Source organism: Apteryx rowi, unplaced genomic scaffold (assembly GCF_003343035.1).
Source record: "Apteryx rowi isolate R43461 unplaced genomic scaffold, aptRow1 scaffold_188, whole genome shotgun sequence".
In the NCBI taxonomy this organism is placed as follows: domain Eukaryota; kingdom Metazoa; phylum Chordata; class Aves; order Apterygiformes; family Apterygidae; genus Apteryx; species Apteryx rowi.
Window position 1 is genome coordinate 1,047,147 of NW_020448174.1, and position 19,461 is coordinate 1,066,607.

At 38.8% G+C, this 19,461-nt stretch overlaps 1 protein-coding gene across 2 annotated transcripts in view; it reads right to left on the bottom strand.

Moving 5' to 3' along the window:
* Positions 1-8,406: 8,406 nt before the first annotated feature.
* Positions 8,407-19,461, bottom strand: part of LOC112964182 (adhesion G protein-coupled receptor A3-like) — a 284,114-nt gene continuing 273,059 nt past the window's right edge. For both annotated transcript variants that reach the window (XM_026061933.1, XM_026061934.1), the window contains 2 exons: positions 12,861-12,956; positions 8,407-9,628 (listed from right to left, as the gene is read on the bottom strand). In XM_026061933.1, coding sequence (XP_025917718.1) covers positions 8,407-9,628; positions 12,861-12,956 — 1,318 coding nt within the window. The remainder of the gene's footprint in view (positions 9,629-12,860; positions 12,957-19,461) is intronic.

Sequence of the window (19,461 nt, forward strand, 5' to 3'; positions counted from 1 at the left end):
AGGTTCCTTCCTGTAATTTCAGCTCTACAGCTTATTATTCTAAAGTGAAAGACGTTTGGCTAAAGACTGAATAAATTAAACATTTCATTGCATCTTGCAATGGTTACACAAGGAAGGAGAGCCTGAGCTGAGCTGTTCAAAATGCTGCTTTGTTGGCCTCTTTCATACTTTCACAGATTTAAATTCAAACCTCCTTATACACTACATAAGACATTTTATTTTTACTTCATCTAAGTTAAGGGAATTCTACTAAAGAATTTTCATCCTACAGCTCAAGGACCTTTGAAATCATATCCTGTGTTTCGTCTCTATCAGCAGTTTGCCTGCATCAATCTACAATGAACTACATAAGCCACTTATACCAGAGACCGTTCAAGTCATTCTGAGTTTGACTGGCATATTCCACACGGGCTGATCTCCCTGGTTTTGTTAAGTAAGTTGAACCCTAATATCACACAGAGAAGATGAAAGGGCTAATGAAGCTGACTGCATGATCTGGAATTGTTCCCTTACAGGTAAAATTCTGAACCACTGACAGCAAGAGGATTTTTTTCCCCTGTTTTCCATGGTTCCTTTTTTTTTTTTTCTTTTTGTACAGTGCTCTGTTATGCAGCTGTGTGGTTCTGCATTAGATACATACTGAAGGAAAAAACACTTCCGTGCAATCCTGATGCTTAGGTTGTTTATGTCAGGAAAAAAAAGAAGTCACTTTCCCTCTTTGCACTTCAGCATTACAAAAAAATTTTAATTGCATGTCCACTCTACATAYGTACCTAGTCTAAAATAGTCCACTAATGTGCAGAGAGTACAGAAAATGGTACTGCCACAGTACAGTTGCATACAGTTTGTTTTTACCTAAGGSAAAAGCTTTGTGGGTGAAGTGTAGTTACTTTCCATGTACTAAAGTCCTTGGTTGTGTGTCACATTGCTTATGCTGTGCTGTCAGGTGGAATATAACATTATTATAATGCTAGAATTAAGATGTCTGTGCTAACTCAAAATGGCTGGGGGTTTTTGTTGTTTTTTCTCTCTCTCTCTCTCTCTCTCTGCACTTAAGCTATTTATTCCCCTAAATACTACCATAAGAGACAAGCTGGTCATTTAACTCTCTTCCCTGCCTTTTTTCCCCTCAAATATGAATGCAGGGAAAGCTTCAAGAGGTTTTACGCAAGATGCAGAGGGGAACCAGTCCTCCATCCTGATGACGCATCCTCATGCTGTGCTGTCAAGGGGCTGATTACACAGATGCCTGTGGCTTCCCAGCCCAGCTCGGGCAACAGCCTCAGGGTCAGAGGTGACATGAGAGCATTTGAAGGGGAGGCACCTTCTAGAGCTGACAGCAAAGTGACCTCTGTCTAACAAGCTGGGGCTATGGCCCACATCTTAGTTCAAACTTGCTCCCGATGGTTAGCCAGTTGTCGGCTGGAGAAGGCCGCTGTGGAGCACCAGAGACAAAAGCGCATCTGGCCCTTGCGGGCCAAAGCCTGCCCACGTCATGGCTTGCAAGGACTGGGCATGCGGTGCCCAGCGCAGCAGCCCCAGGTGCCTTCCCCCGGGGGAGGCTTCCTGGAAAAGGTGGGACTTACAGGCAGCCTATACAATCAATGTGTACTGCTGTACCAAGGTACAGGCTTCCTACAGACTGTGTTACAGGTGCACACAGCCAGAGCAGGGCATTTTCTGGTTTCAGCCTTTTCCTAACACTCCTATGTCCTTGTGGTGATGGCCAACACTTAGAGCAGTTCCAGAACTGCTCAAATACCTTGGAAGGTATCCCCAAAGCAGGAGAAGCTCAAAGGAAAGTTTTTCCAAGCCACTTCTTCATTTCTAGCACTCAGCACAGGGAAGGGTAAAAGGGCCCTACCTCTGTTATTAAAAGGTTTCAGCCTCAAAATTCCTGAGAAGGCTTTCTTTAAGCATTCCAGAAAAAAAAAAAAAAAAAAAACAGCAAAAAAAGGCTCACAGTGGAATAGCTGGCTTAACTCTAGAGGTACACACATTTACAGAATATTAAACATGCAGCATCAAAACCAAGGTGTTAAAAAACAGCATGTACTCACACAGTTAAAAACAGTATCAAAAGACACCAGAGCCAAGTGGAAGTTCCAAAGGCAGCCTTGCTTCTAACATTTCCTTACTTCAACATATTTGACTTTGAGCTTTATTAGTACTTTTTGAAATCAGTGATCTTTTTTGTGGCAGTTCCTGGGGTTTTGAAAGAGCACATTAAAAGTACAGCAATTCTATCATGCGGCACACAAGCAGCTATCTGGTTAATCAACTGCTTTGAGCATCTGTGATTCATCACACAGATTTCTGACACTTATGCTAATGGAATAGTTGACAGCATTAATATGCTGTCATTTTCTATGAGGACCAACATTAAAAGGGAATAGGCATTTTGCTGATAGGTTTTCAGATATTTACAGACTGCAGAGGGATCAGGTACATTGGCTTACACATACAGCCTGGAAACATGGTGGATGTAATTGTTTCACCCTACCTCCCCTTCCCTCCTTTCCCATTACCAGTTTTGTCCCAGTTTTTTCCTTACCTCCCAGCTCCTCTTTTCAATTTTGTGAGCTTCCTTTCCCTCCCAGCCCAAACTCAGCCTGCCAACCACCYTGTTGCAGCCTCCTGCTCACACCAACCTTTCTCCTTCAGTAGCTCCTGGTCAGTTTGTTCTAGCCAACTCAAGCCACTATGAGAAGCTCAGTCTTCTTTTTGAGTTCCTCTAGCCCAGTATTTATCTCTCCTTGTACAAATTAGATGGTCCCCTCCTCCACACTGTCTTAGCACTTATGAAGAAGAGGGAAATTAGAGAGTTTAGCAGAGATCACAAGAATCAAGGCTCCCTGCCTTTTATCCTAATCCTATTTGAGGGCACCTGAAGTCAATCATTTATAGGCGAGGTCCCTCAGAGCCCCTGTATTTTGTAGCAGCATGTGATCAGGCAGTGCAGCCTAGTCAAGGCATGCACATGCCCTGAGAAGAGGGGAAACTTCCCACCGTAGACTCTTGGGATACTTTTAACTGTTAAAATTGTGGTCTGTACTGAACTGTTTACTTTCTAGAAACAGCAAGAAGCGCCCTTACCTCCCCATGCAACAGCCATCCTTCCTGGTTTTCAAACACCTGCTTTGGACCCTGAAGACACCTGAAAAATCACCAGAAGTTGTCATTATGGCCCAACATACTTTCCTCAAACCTCTTTGTTGAAAATGTTGCAGCCATTTTGGCTGAACTCTTTAAAACCATCCATCTGAGGGCAGTAACTGTCATGGGTATAAATCAAGCTAAATGGCTAACTTTCAGCCATGTTCTAATTAGTAGAGAACAAGGTCTTACAATGGGAAGAATCAGGGAATAAGTGACTGTAACTGCTTATAGCTCAGTTAACAAATGGGCTAACAAAAGGGAGTGCTGTGACGAGAATATGAATAACGTACAAACCAGATCATATTTTATTACTTTCTCTTCTCCCACAGTTTCCCCTAACCCCCAGATAAGCTCCTCTTGCTGCCTTCTTGAGGTGTACCTGGGAAATGAATGAGTGAAAGCATTGGCCACACTGGTTAATCTCACTTGATAATGCACCGCAGGTTAGGGGCAACAGCTAGAGCAGTCAGTCATTTGGCTGTTCCGACTGCAAGGCACCACAGAGTTTAAATAGACCAAAACATAAAGAGACAGTAGTATCTACAGGGTATACAGACACCATGTTCATAAAAAAGCCCCTTACCTCTCAGGCATGGCCAGCTGCACAACCTTAAGGCAGGATATTTATCTGAGGTTGAGCAGATCTAGAGCTTGCAAACCAGATCTCAACCCTCCTTGCAAAGAAGTGAGCTGTGTAATGCTGTCCTGACTTCACTTATGCTTGCTTGGTTGGGTCCTGACAAATGCAAATGCTGGACAGGTAGGATAGGATAGCAGGATTCATTTGTTTGATCATGGTTAGATAGGCACCTTTGCAGAGCTAGTAATAGGGAGTCAAAAGGCATGGCTTGTATAGTCGGGATGATCTGTAGAAGTTTTCTTCTTAGTCCATTAACGCCTTTATAGGCCTGATATTTCCTTACAGTTGGTCTCCTTCAGAGAACAACCATACCCTCTTTACTTTTTTCTGTTTCCAGGTGAAGAGGACTATCCCTTAAAAAGGGTACTGGCCTGTTCCTGGTGATAGCTTCATTTTCAAATAGTCAAGTGGAAAAGCATTGTGTGTCATACAATCTCTTCCTTATAAGAAAAGCCATGTAGTTCTTCCCAGAAACTAATTTAGTGAGGAAGATATCTCCAAATCTGTGGAGTCACAGTTAACTTTGTAGCCTTAAGAACACATACCCAAGAGCAATTTCGAACCTTCAGGGCATCCAGGATGCTTAGACTCTTATGCTCCAAACAGTGAGACAGATCAAGGCATGATGAACCTGAAGCAGCTTTGTGACAGAGCATCTGAAAATGTTTCCTCCGACTTGAGCCTTTCTGGTCATAAAATCTCTTGTGCCGTTTCACTCTCATTTCAGCTAATCAGACGTTTTAGGTACGATGACAGGTGTTTCCTGGATTTGTCTGGATTTGGCAGATGTTCTGGTGACAGACTGGGCTGGTAGTTCTGGCAGAGAGCCAGAGGGAGCGGGAGTGATACTGTTTAAAACCACTTCAGTTAGAACTATCTGCCTGCAGCCCTTGGTGTTCAAGTGGAATTTGCACAAAACTGCAAAGCTACAATTGCCTGTGCTGTCTGTCGAAGGTGCTCCTGACTCTGCTGGAAGCATAGACTTTGCTTTTCAGTTAGGGAGCAAAAATGCTTTACAGCCATGGTGCAAGCTTCCTTGGGGGGCTGTCCCCCGGACGGGCTGTCCCCAGGGTAGCTGGAGGCAGCTACACAGCAAAGGGGGACACGTGTTCACAGCCACTTTCAGGATCTGTTCATTCATACTAGTGCAGACACAACTAACAGACATCATGGGAACAACGCACATGATCAGGCACAATGTGCAAAAAAGTATGGTTTATTTTTACACCAAAATTCTTTATACCAGGCCAGGTAGGAATTCTTGTTAAACAGCCTGGGTGACTTAAAAAATCTTCATTTTAAGTCACTTAGACAATCTGAAATTTGATTGTGAAAACTGGGATTTGTATATGCAGAGAAGAACAGTGCATCATCAGAGCATATTTTTACCCCAATAGTACTAACAGTCCTTCAGATTTCTGTTGATTGAATCTTTCTGCAAAAATTATCTTTTGGGATGAAACTTCTCAAGCTTGATCTCAGACCAGAAAGTGAACAGTAAAAATCTGTTCAGTCATTTTAATGTCATCCATGAATCACTAAAACTAATGCTGACACTCAAGCATGTAACATGTGCATGTCCATGAGGAATTTACTAGGACAATATATCTCTCGTATTTTAGTTATTTCATTGACTTTATTTTTATAGGAGAAGAAATCAGGTAAAGTAGTAAAGATTCACGGACTATAATTGACCGAAATCCCACAACAAAACAAAGTCAAACTCCCAAAACATTGAAATTATCTCATTTATCTTAAGGAAAAAAAAGTCAAAAGCACAAAAAGCATTTTGGTCAAATTTGATGTTACAAAACATTTTTATATTTATTTAATATCATGTTCTCCTACTTTGTAGTTATACTGTATATTTTCTGAAAAAATAATATGCAAACAGATTATTGCATAACACATCTTTTCCAAATTAGCCAAGAAATATTCACTAAATTAATTTTTTAACACAATAAGAAAAATGTTTTAATATTTTATGTTTAAATTCCAGAGAGTTTTATCACATAAGATATTCTGTGGAAAGCAGCACCTATTTACTTCTTTGTAAGCCATTACGAAGATCAAACAAGCCTCTCAGACAAAACAACAGAGGTGATTGAAAMACAAGCAGAATAAAGAAGCTCACTGAGTGGGTTCTTGCAGAGTGAGTATTTCACTTGTCTGTGTGTGGAATATTTTGCATAATGGTCTACAGACCTCCTAGGATCTTGCTATTACAGAATATACATATATAGTGCTGAGACACAGAGAAGTGGTATCTCACATTATGTTTATGCTTTTTTAGGGCTCACTGCCTATGTGGAATGAGATAAAGTAATATTAAAAGAAAATAATTCTTAAACAGAAAATATTTCATTATGCAAACAGAGAAAAATAGTGTATTTTAGTTTAGTGACAGTTCAAGCATATACAGCATATACATAGTAAAGCTCAGGCCTTTTTTTCTTTTTCTTTTTTTGCATTAACTAAAGAAGCAGCCATGAAACTGTTGTATATTGGCTTAAAACTTGACAACCACCTAGTGCATTCTTCTTGCTCACCTTTTAAAAACACACAATCTGAGATGGATACATTGCACTGCTGGAGTTTACAATATATATTTCAAATTTACAAAAATACAGAAAAAACAAGATTTCTTGCACTCAGATACTGAGCATTAACCCTTTGAGTACTAATTCCCACCTGCAACACTGCAGAACACATTCATCTGACTTACATGTTTTTATAACATTCTAACAATTATAATTGTCATCTTTATATACACTGTTAGGAAATGTATTCCTACATATTTAAAAAAAAGGTAGAGGCTAATAAACTGCTTATAACAGAAAAATAAAGAGTTGAAGTATGTGAGGATTTCTGCAAAATAAACAGAGCATCACAGATTGATGATCTCTCAAGGGATTTCTTTTATTTCCTCTGCTCTCTTCAGCAATGTAACAATTACATAAGCCTGCATTAAGACATGACAATAAACTTTCTCATGTGGCCATACAGAATTGTGCTTTTTCTCTTATTTATGGATGCACTGCTCACTTTACACTGTAGACATTTTTCTCTCAGCACTATGCTCCTATTCACTTTATGTGATCCATTATTATTCTGCACCCTTCCTACTTGAAAAAAGTAGTTTCATTTCATATAGGGATAATTATGATTCAGTTCTGTACTGTGAGTTGATGCTTTGTGTCCAGATGTTCATGGAAACATGAAAAACTTTCTTGCCAAGAGCCTTGTTAATAGAGAATGTTACTGACCCTTGAATGCCCTACAATTCAGCAGAAATCCTGAACAGAAAGAACTTCTTCTGAAGGTCAAATTTGCATTAAAGGATGAAGACAACTGAAATTTCCTAGGAGAGAAAATGGGTTTTCACATAGTAAGAGGTGAAATTAATAAAGGGAATCTAAGAAGTTGTGTATTTGGAAAAATGACTGAACTTTCTCTTTCCTGACAACTCTGGACTACATTGATCATATAACTAAATAGTCAATATCATATATACAGTCTCTTTGAACTAGAATAGCTATTTTTTAAGAAAATAACTGTAGTCCTCAAAGAGTTAATGATAAAACTGCTCTACCTTAACAGATGTGGAAAGGTTATCATGAAACAGCTTACAGATTTGTTCCAAAGGCATACTTTACAAAGAAGTGTAAAACTTGTTGAGACGATTGCTATTACACTGCACAGTGTCACATACAATGAGTAGTGCATGCTCTGTAAAGACATTAGAGTGGACCCTTATCAAAGCTATCATATAACCTTATACAAAGGATTGTGCCACTTAAACTAGTGCAGAGTGATTTTTTTTTTTTGTGGATTTATAATGCTCTAGATTAATATCAATAGGGTTTTTCACAGCCTTGTACAACACTTTTTTTTTGTTCTTTTTTTAACACATGTAACACTAGAAAACAGCAAATGGTATATCCTGACATATGTCATGCAAAATACAACCAATACAGCACCATAGATGTAACAGAGATATTACCTAGCACTTTTCTCCAACAAGAAAAGGGACATAACAGAGACTGTACATTACATGATTTTACAGGCCGTATGCTACAGAAGATCTTTAGAGGCAGTATCACTTTTGTAGATCTAAAAAGCTGTAATTTTATAAAATCCTGTTCAGCATTTCTACTATAGTCACTTCTGATTAAAATCCATGGCACAGTAATAATATTTTGCTACAAAAATAAATAAGTAAAAGTTTAAGATGCTGATATGTTTATAAAAAGTGTCTGAAGTTACTACAGAAAAGTCAAAATAATGAACAAAAATGATGCATTTCTAAAGAAATACAGTTCTGTATAACAAAAGGATATTGCCTCTTGTATTCAGTTCTCTAGACTTCATTTTCTAATTATCTTTCAGAACAATTTTATAACTTTCTTTCAAAAATAACTTCACTTTTAAAACACTATCACTTATCTCTCTTTTAGTCTCTTCTTATTAAGGAAAAGGAAAGAAAGATGGAAAAGCTGTACAATTTTCAGATGTGCTACACAAATATGTCATCTTATTTAGTTTAGAAGCAAAACAAAGCCTACGATGATTTTGGTGGAACAAAGGACAATACGAGGGCCTGGGAACTACACAGTAGTTTCATTTTTCCAAGGGCCAGTTTTGATATTTCCTGTACTGTCTGAGCTGTATATCATGGCTTCGTGCACGTTTCCCTTGAGAATGCCGTTGTGATTCGTCGTGTTAAACGGCAACGACTGTGTCCGTGGGTGCATTTCAAAATGAGCTGTATGGTGCACAGTGTCACTTTCTGGCATTTTAGCACAACTATATATGACAGTACTTGCGTCGCTACTTTCAGGCTGGTTGATGGTAGGATACGGATCGCTTTTTGCACAGCAGGCCCGCCTGTGGCCCGACTGGCTGTCGTGCGTGCTGTGGGGACTGTCTGTGTGTGAACTGTGGATGCTGCCATCGATACTCGAAGGAATGTGATAGGCATATTCTCTTTCACCTGCAGACCTATGCCGACTAAAATAACGTGGCTTAGTTCTGCCTTTCAGACATCTATGAATGTGCATATTGGGTCTGAAGGTTCCCTCGTTGTGGACATGAATATGAGCTTCATCATCAAGTAGCTGATCACAGTGCATTTTTGCACAACATGGTGTCACGGGTGAAAGGCAGTTAACATGATTTTGAACTGCTTGTAGATTCGTAAGTTTGCAGTGGCTGGCAGCGGGGTGATTAAACACAGCTGATTTGTTGGGACACGGTGATTCCTGAAGACAAGGTGCATGAACTTGAGTGTCACCATTGACATTAACTTTTGGGCGCACATTAACTTGGACAGAATAGGTGTTTCTTCTAGACGGGCAACAGGACCACCAGCAATGCCACACATCATCTCGCTTTGCACAGTGATGGATCAGGATGAAAAGCCCCAAGGTCACGCAGAATGCTCCATAAAGACAGCTAAATATCATATCCAAGAAATGACCTTGAGAAACTGCAAGTGCTCCGAAGGTCCAAGTGGCAGTAAACAGGAACAAAGTGAATGCTGCGGCTCGAAGCTGAGCCTTAAATGAATGCTCATTTTCCAATAAGGAAGAAGAAATCAAGGAGCATGTTGTCTGGGGAACGGACACAGGGTCTGTGATATGACCGTGGCCCACCTCAGTACTTGCCATTCTCTGTGGATCTTCTGTCCTTTCCTTCAGCTCATACTTGCGTTCAGGATGGCGCTTCAGCTGCACGTAAGTGCAGAGAAAGTAAACACAGGTGACTAGCACAATGAACGCTACTGGCCCATAAAAAGCACCAAGACTAGGCTCCCATGCCATCCAACAACTGAAAACAACAACAAAGACAGCGTCAAAAACTTTTTATAGCCCATGTTAGGTGTGATGGATGACAGACTGATGTGAAACTGGGCTGCCTGAGTGACTAACATATATAACCCAACAGTGTCTCAGAAAGTCACATGTGTTTGTTATGGAGAAAAGGAGTGTGTCTTTAATATCAATTAAGTTGAGACATCACTTTCACATTTTGTAATAAAATAGAATAAAATATCTAGTATAATTTAAGGCATATTAAAGCTGAAACTTTCCGAGAAATGTAGGTCGGTTTAGAACCCAGAATTGCACTGAAGTATAAGACCATTTCTGTCAACCTTTTCCAGACAATTACAAACGTCAGCTCTAATACTTTGATTACAAAGCAAATGAGGCATAGTTTATACAATCTGCATGAGCAATAGGAATGTACAGATTTCAGTGGTTTGTATCCATGAACATTTATACAAACTTTTAAGCCTGAAGATTGCTCTTACAGAGTTTTCTTGTTGCTGAAGTAGAGACAAGCCTGAGTAATAAAGGGAGACCAAAAAAAAAGATTTCCAGTTGAACAGAGTCACTGGTTTCTGTCAGTGAGTGGACCTAGAAGATATATGCCACTCTGGGTTTTCCACAGTTTTTTAAATTCCTGGGGGTTAATTTGCATCCATTTGAATATCTTCAGACAACCTGGGGATATTTATGGTTTCTTTATGGTACACTAGTAATACAGTTTTATTGTAGCACGGATCATTATTTGACCTATGCTTTAAATAATCACAACTGTTTAGAGTAGTTTAACGTAGTTCATAGGCTAATAAGAGCTGCATAAGCCTCAGTCAGCTGCATAATTTGGTAGCAGTCTAACAGGACTGTCCTGAGGATGAATGATCTAATCAAATAAACATGGGACAAGAAAGCACTTCTGGCTAATGAAATCCCAGTTGGAAACTGGAAGAATTTTTGTGGAGAGCTGTATATTTGCCCAGTTTTTTACTGTTCTCTAGGATCTGCTTTTAGTCACTGTTAGAGACACACTATTGCGCTAGTAGGGTTGTTAGTATAAGCTGGAACAACTGTTATTAGATTCTTATATTCTAAATACTTCATGGGTTGCTGGATAGAGGAATAAGTTATTTTCCTCATCTATAGGACTAGAACAAGAAGTAGTGGGCTTAAACTTCAGCAACAAGTTTTTCAGAAAGTTTCCTAGACATTAGGATAATTAGGATAATAAACTGTTGGAATAGATTGTGGAGTATCCATTACTGGAGCATTTAAAACACCTCAGATAAGTAACAGTCAGGAATGGTTTGGATATAGCTAATTTTCCCACTGGGTCAGAAGAATAGATCAGGTGATCTGTCATGATCCATTCTGGGTCTAAAAGTGACACTCTGCGGCACTGATACACACTGTGGCATTGATACTCATTTGGGCAGGCCTGACTGGTTACAGTCCCTCCAATACAGTGAGGAACCTTCCCACATTCTTGTCAAGCCAGGAACCATCTACCACTTAATTAAAAAAAAAAAAAGRAAAAAAAAAGCAGAATTAATTTATCTCCCAGGCTGAGAACCTCYCGGCTAAAAAGATGCAGTCCCACTGGGTATTCATCAGGAGAAACTGCAGCATGACTACTTTAAATTTTTTAAATCTGGATCTTAAACAAAAACATACACACATTTATTAATGAACTCAGAGACACTCCAAGGAGTATACATTTTGCTGTCTGACATGCATGCCAAAAGATTCCATATAGGTAAGTTACAAAATATATTTAACTGGATAAGCAGAGAGCACAAAGCTACATGAATACTTGAAGTACATTTGAATGCTGCATATTTGATGCAAAGTGGAAAACGCAATGCTCCCTAGTGCAGTTGTCTCTTGGGATGCTCTTATTTCAAGTGATATCTCATTGTGGTTCACTTCAAAAATCAGTTCCATTAAAGAAGTTCAAGCTTGTGCATCTACATTTTTCTGTGTTAATACCATTAAAAATGAATAAGGCACTTGACTCACTGTGCTGTTGTTGAATTAGAACTGCCTTTTCACCCAATTTTATAACCATCCGGTGCCTTGTTTTCTGTACAGACTGTGGAGCCAGGTATTGACTGGCTGATTAACATGATTAAAGAAGTACARCCTCTGTTGTTGATGCAATTGTGCCAAAATGAGAAATGTCTCACACATTTATGAATATAAATAATTGAGTCTTTTAATAAACTGTTGATTATAAGTGATTGTCTAATTGGATAAGTTTGAATAAATATATAAGTTGAGCCCTAGGCAGAGCAAATATAGCTACCAATGGTATCTACTAATTTGTTACCAGGTTTTAAACTTCAGTGACCTAWAAAAATGTTTTTAAGAGGCCAAATGCTCAGTTACAATCCATTCCACTTTGCTTCCAGCACTTTTCCTACCCAAAACATAGCTAGTTTCAAATGTATCACAATAGCAACTAAAAGCAGTAACTAAGACTAATGTCCTCCAGAGTACCAGCAACAAAGTGCTGGCAGAGGACTAATATACCTGCTAGTGCGCCAGTCATTGCCAGCCTGATCATTTATATGGAATCTATTTACCTTTGCAGTCTGATTCACTTTTTGCTCCACTTTTATGGGCAGGCTTATTGTACTTTGTTGATATCTTATGTTTCATGCCAAGAACTAATAATAATGTGATGCCTGGACAGCTTGTGTGGGTATACTGAACATGCTAGTACACTCAAGGGCTATGTCATGATTGCTGTGACTGGAACATTTCCAGGCTGTAAAAACTCAAAATCATTTGTTTCAAAGGAAAAAAAAAAAGATTTTAACTTGTCATTGTTTCACATAATTAGTTGTATATTACTTTGAATAAGTCACATGGCAGGTATTAATTCAAGGTAGATATCTGAACGAACTAAAAGTATTTAATTAGAATTGCCCATTAAATATGCTGCATGTTAGGTATTTTGTAATATCCTTTCACTTATTTAAGTGTAAATGAGAAGTGACTCTATAAATGAAAAGTGACTCTATTGACCATAACAGAGTCAGACTGGGGGAGAGGGAGTGAACAGGCAAATCCTAGATTAAGACATTGTTCTTTCATAGCTATTATTCCATAAACGTTCATATTAAATTTCATCCCAAAYGGCTTGTCTGTATCCTTTATGAAGTCAGTAACATTTATCAGCATAAGAAAAAGAATATGCTTTTCTTAACAGTTTGATTATAATAGTTTATACTTACTATGGTGCATTGCCTTCAATTCCATAATTATTGATATTGGTTGCCGCTGTAATCCCACATATAATAAAAGGAACTCCTCCACTAATCAGATAAAATCTGTTGAGAGATAATAACTGATATTTTAATTTGCCTGAGCTGTAGGCAAGAATACTGCTGTTTAAACAGTTCTTCTTTCATGAAGTTTACTGAGTATACAATAAATATTGCCTGAAACTTTAAACATATCTCTAAAACCAGAAAAGCAAAAAATGAAGTATTGTCACAATAAACATTGTCACATTGTACTTTATAAAGCAAACAGCAGAGAGATTAATATTTAATATTTATATGGATCCATTTAAATTCTTTTCACAATCTCTTGACATGCCTTCAGAAAATGTAGTTACTACTGCAGTCATAGTAAGAACAAAACCTTGTTCATCAACATCTCAAAGTTATTCCACTCACATAAGTATTTGTACCTAATAGTATTAAATATGAAAGCATTATAAATTTAAAAAAATTAGACAAAACAATGGTTTACACTTCATACCTAACCTGAAAAATTCCCCGGTGAAACTCTGCAATTGCAGAAACTGTTTCCTAACTCCTGGATGACAAATGAAATGAAGCTCAGTTAGGAGGAGAAAAGGGGTGGTCAGCCGGCAAAATGTTTTTTCTGAACAGAGGAGCAATCTGTAGTAATCAGGATGATTAAATGTTCTTTTGCATATACCACACTTTCGTCCACTACTCAAACACCCTGTCTCACAAATGCATTCAAATGCGAGGATCTCTAAGACTTGAGCAAGACCTCATCCAGGAAGAGCCACGTGTTAATCTCTCTTTAGAAACTTGTGTGCTAAGACTGAAAGCACATAGCTTCACACTACTTTAACTGGTTAAATACCACTGAACTACTTGGAAGCAGCAGTCATTGCAATGCATGACCATTAATTAGGCTAAACTAAATTCCTAGGGGATGTCTCATTGATGTTGGAACCCCACATTCCTATGTCTGTATTCAGCAAAATACAACATCATCATATGTTTCCATTTATATAAGCAAAACACAGATTATGCAGCACTCGACCACTGTGGTCTCTGAGGTGGAGAGCACCAGCCCCTGGCACATCGGAGGCTACAGCTCCACTACACCTAGGAGTTCAGCTGATGCCATGAACATCCCCTCTCATCTCCTATTTTAAACTATGTTGTTCTCTCAGTAGACAAAATTCATCTCTTTTCAAGCCACTATGTGCTGCGGGAAGCACTAGGAAGGGACATGGACAGTGCCCAAGAACTGCTATTAGGTTATCCGAAAGGACCGAAAGGAACCTTATGACACACAGGATACATTTTCATCAGAATCTGGCCATGATTTTTCTAAAACAGGATACAAACATTAGGAAATCTCACAGTCATTGCAAGACAGGACTTCTACAGAAACAGAGACATAGTAAGATTAAGTAAGCCAGCATTAAACCAAACCCATGATTAGTGACAAAATTTTCTTAACCTCTTCCCCCACCTCCTTGCGGGCCAGTATTAGAGACTGGGCCGCAGCAAATTTCATGTTAACATTTACAGTCAGCCTTTGTCCTAATGCTCTAAGCTGTAAACAGAGCAGAGAAAATCATTCTCCACATTCATGAAAAAGCCCTTCAGCTTTTATAACATCAGAGTCATTAAAAAAATACATTTTCTTCAAACTTAGCTTATTCTGTAGAGCTCAACAAATTCCAGTGAACAAGCTGCATCCTTACAAAATCCACTCATTCACTGCAGCTTAATGATTGTGCATATCTTTTGACTTGAGCATATTGAATAAGATAGCTTAATAGCTTATTATTATTTTTAACAAAGACACATTGAATGACATTTTTTAAAACTTCAGGACACGACTAGGGTAAGCAATGAGGCATAGAAAATTGAATCCAAATTTGTCTAAGAAACAATAATGAGCAGAAAAATAGGAATACAGAAGCAAGGATAGGAAACTGCATTTCAAACTCATCTCAAGTGATTACACCATAGAATTTACCTATAATGCAATCTATAATTTTGTTTTTTGCAAAGCAGCTACTTTTTACAAATTGCATATGTACACTTAAATCGTATCATTATCCAAAGTCTCATACAAATCTGTATTTGGGTGTTAGATAATCTATTTCATATCTCACACTTTCAGCAGGCTGCCGTACACTGTAACAGTAGTGCTCAGATGTTCTGGAAGCACTTAGCTACACAGCGCTTCAGAAATGTGGCAATATCTAGCCAAATTCCTGTCCTGTCTCATTGCTAAGAGAAAGAAAATACATCCTAGAAATGACATAAGGGGAAGTCAAATGGTTTCTGTGCACCTGAGGTGCACTGTACTGATATCCAGCACAGCGCGCTGCCTGCCCTGTCTCACTGCAAAAAAAAAGTAAAATAGCAAATAAAAATGACAGTGTGTACAAATGATTCTTCATTGGCGGCTTCAGGATTCTTGAGGAATGAAGGGGAAAAAAAAATCTGCTAAATAGAAAGAATTGAACAAAAGGAATGGGATTAAAATAGAATGAACAGAAAATATAATTAAAGAAATAAAAGTTAAATTATTAGGAGCAGGACCACATATTGTTGTCCATGTACGTGAGCTTATGGATTGCCTAAACACCAATACTGGAAAGTTACCAAAGAGAAGAAACATTATTCAATGAAGTCCAAATGGATATTAGTAGTGAGGAGGTAGACTTATAATTAAGAAATTCAGACCAGCATTTCCAAACATTAGCTTCCCTGCAATCATTAGTTTTTATCAATTTCTTCTCTTCCAACCAGATGAGAAGATTAGCGTAAATAATTTTAAAGAAAAAGTCAAATTAGAAATGACAAGGCATGAATGAAAAGTGAAGAAAATGTAGCTAATAAATAGCAACACTTCATACTTCTAGAGAACCTTTCATCTAAGGAATCAAAGTGCTTTATAACATTAATTAATTTAGCCTTACAGCCCCCTTGTGCGTTCAATAAACATTATTATCCCTGTTGTACAGATGAGAAAACAAGCAAGGAGAGATTAAGTGTTCAAGGTCACACAAAAGATCTGTTGCAGAATGAGACTTCTTAATTCTCATCCTGTGTTTTTTGTGCAGGCTTCCCCAGAAAGGTGGTGCCTTTCCAGCTGAGCCCTTGCCAGGGTCTGCAGTGCCCGCTCCTCCCTGTGGCACCTGCAGGACAGGAGCAGCCGCTGGGCGTTCCCCTGCCCAGCCTTCGTGCCATGTCCCCCTGCGTGTCCCCCCGCCTGGCCTTAGCGCCACGAGCCACCGGCATTTCGGACAGCTCTGGCTGGGCATGTACACAGAGTGCAATCACCTTCTCTACTGCTGCATACAAACTACGCGGTGCTTCGCGTTGCGACTCTTTAAGCGCTCAACAGCTTTAACCCAAACTTAGGTCTGTTCCAAGATGTAGTACCATGCCCCCAGCCTGAATTTTTATTTCTGGGGTATTTAATCCTTCTGCGCTTTGTTTATTTTGCTCATGTTGACTCAGTACCATGTTTATCTGAAGTATCTATGGAATAGAGGTATTTAAAAGTGGTAGAACCATGGACTTCTTGTCAAGAAACAAATACTTCACAGTGGTCTGAAGAAGACCAGGTTCAGGTTGTACGGCCTTGTTAACATGGACACAGATTAGGCAGTTGTATCAATTGCAGGCATCAGACATGAAGAAATAAGATTTCCCATGATCTGCTACTTGCTTTATATCTACACACATTTCGTCTATTTTAGTCAATGCTCTTATTCCATAGGGCGAGTTTCACTCCTCCCCATTTTAAAAAGACTAACGTAGTGAAGGACCTCTGGTGTCCAATGAACCCATATAATGGCCCAGCTGCTGAAATGTTTCTTTTCAATTTCTCACTAGTGTTATTTGAATCACTTCCATACCGGAAGAACAAATGATTTTTGCAGTTTGCTCTGAAAGTTCATAAAAAATATTTCATGTCATTATGAAACCTATACAAGCCCTGATTCCAGACCTGTGACTTCGTGAGAGTGGAGCTGTGGGACTTAGGAGTTCATTTTCTTATTTTTTTCATTAAACCAGTGGGCTGTTTCCTCCTCTCCACAAAAGCACATACAGTAACTCAGGGCTCAGAGCCAATTTCATCTACTGGTGTGACGCTTTTATAGCTCAAGAAAGTGAAGGCTGTTACTCAAGCTACCAGTAATAAAACTCTGTAGGCAGCAGTAAGGCAGAAAGGACAGGCTAGTTGGACAACGCTGCTCTGAGAGATCTCACTGTTACGATGGAGTCGGCTAACACAGAGGGTTTGGCTGTAGCTGAGATACCCATACACACACATCTTTAAAGACCCTGGGAAACCACAGAGAAGAAATGAAAAATTCTTTTTAGCTAAAAATTGATCTTGACAAGCCAGCTGATTTATATAATATTTTAAATTTGTTTAACAGGGAATTTTGTCTGTGGGATGATTCTGGACTTAGAAGCCATAGCCCTTGGGAAGAACTTTTACAATTTGTGCATTGTTGTTGCTGGCAACCCAAGGATAACAAGGATTCCTAGCAGGCTTTTACCTCAGCATACATTTATTTACTGAAACTCATTCCATCGCATCTGCACTGACATTGTTCTCCAAGCTAATTAGATTAAAGCTAGCCTGGTACGCCTCATCGTGCTGCACCCACACCTCTCAGCTGCAGTGTGGGCAACACCTAGGGCCTGAAAACCAGGACGATGCAGACACTCAGATGACATGTAGTAATTTTGGGGGGGGGGAGGAATCATACTCACTGAACTCAGAGAACCCTAAGTTCCTACTGCGGCTGCTTGGGACCAGTAAGTACCGCATTTTTTATTACACGCAGTGACATAAACTAAAAAAAACCTGCACGCAGCAGCAGACACTGCTTGAGGTGATGTCCCTCTCGACATCACAGCGTACTATTTTGCAGCTTCCTTTCAGCAAGAACTCCTCTTGTAAGGCAAACCCTACTGCAAAATACTGGGAGCTATGCAGCCAATCTGACAGAAAGAGAATAATGTCAGCAAGAATGACTGCAATAGCCTCCAGGCAGCATCAATTCTGCCAACTTAACATACAGTATATTCTTCTATTTCCATAAGTAATATTGAGTAAGTCACCAAGTAAATGGAGAGTTCTACCCAGTTATGAGTTTCTTCCTTGAGTATCTGGGTTTTCTTCAGCCCTAAACTGCTTCCAGATTAAGACCCTTGACTCTAGAATGAATTCTTCCTGGGCTCCAAAAAGGACCAGACCTTGGCTCTGTGGGTGTGATGCAGGACTTTTACTTATTTCTTAAGTTTATTTTCTGCAGAAGTTGGTGGAATGGTTATGTGTAAGGTAGTGATTTAATAGCTTTAAATAGTCCTTACTGCAGACCCACTGCTTGATTAAAATGTATATATATTTAAAAGGTATTCCTTTCTGCATGCACAGCTCTAGATAGGCACATTTTAGATATATAAAGATAAAAGTGAAACATCAATTCTTCTTCTCCTCTCCAATACAAAGAAAGAAAGATCTCTTTAGCCCCACTGACTCCTATGGCACAGTTCATATAGGAAGAGATGCCAATATATTAGCCGCTTGCAAAATAAACATAAAAATAAAAGAGAAGAAAAGAAGTCACTGCAAGAAGACTTTCCCCTTTATCTTTCCTCAAGTTGGGATTTGATTTTAACATCTTTGTGAAGATAATCCATATAGAAAATAGTCATTAACTTCTGAGCTACCCAGATGCCACAGTTCAAATACCCGGCAGGCAGACAGACAGATAAGTAGTTGCTCTGTATAAAGCTTAAGCATTTATGAGTCTGATTTTCAAGATACTCTTTCTGAATTTTTCATGCATCAGATCATTCCATGGTTCTTTTCCCTGGGAATTTTGATAAAATGGAAAGAAGACTTTGTAGAAATGGTAGTATTTTGAAAATGTACCTTTCATTTTTAAATTTTTTTGTCATTTTGAATCCTATTCCCAGATAGTCTTGCCTTATTAATTGAGCCTAGAGAAAATTCAGAAGAAAGGTAAATGAGGTATGTTTCATTTACACAGAGATAAGTGGTTCATCTCTCTTGGAGAGCCAGACCAACTCGCAGAGCCACACTACATCATAAGGAGAGAGACCTGTTTTTTGGTTTTTTTTTTTTTTTTTGAGAATGCCTGGAACGCTGCTGGAAATCAAGGAGAGAGAGGACTCTTTATGGTGCACTCCGTGCTGCAGTTTAGCTCTGTTGACTTCTACTCTTGCTCAGGCTTAATGAATAAATAACTAAAGTTGGGGTAAGGAGGTATTCATGCTGAATGTATTTCTGAAGGAAAAGTAAATAAAATATTACAGCATGTTGATGAGAAAGGAAATATATTTATCAGTATTTCTTAAAAAGCATATCTATCTATCTATCTATCTAATCTACCTATCCATCTATCTATCTAAAGCCTAAAAAGAGGATGGAACTCACAGAGAGAAAAACTGATTACTTTAACACTTGGAGAGAAATATTAGCAGGTAAATGAAAGCTTCACCCTTCCAAGCTATTCATGCTTTGAGTATTCCCTATTTGCACAATCACTTTATCCCT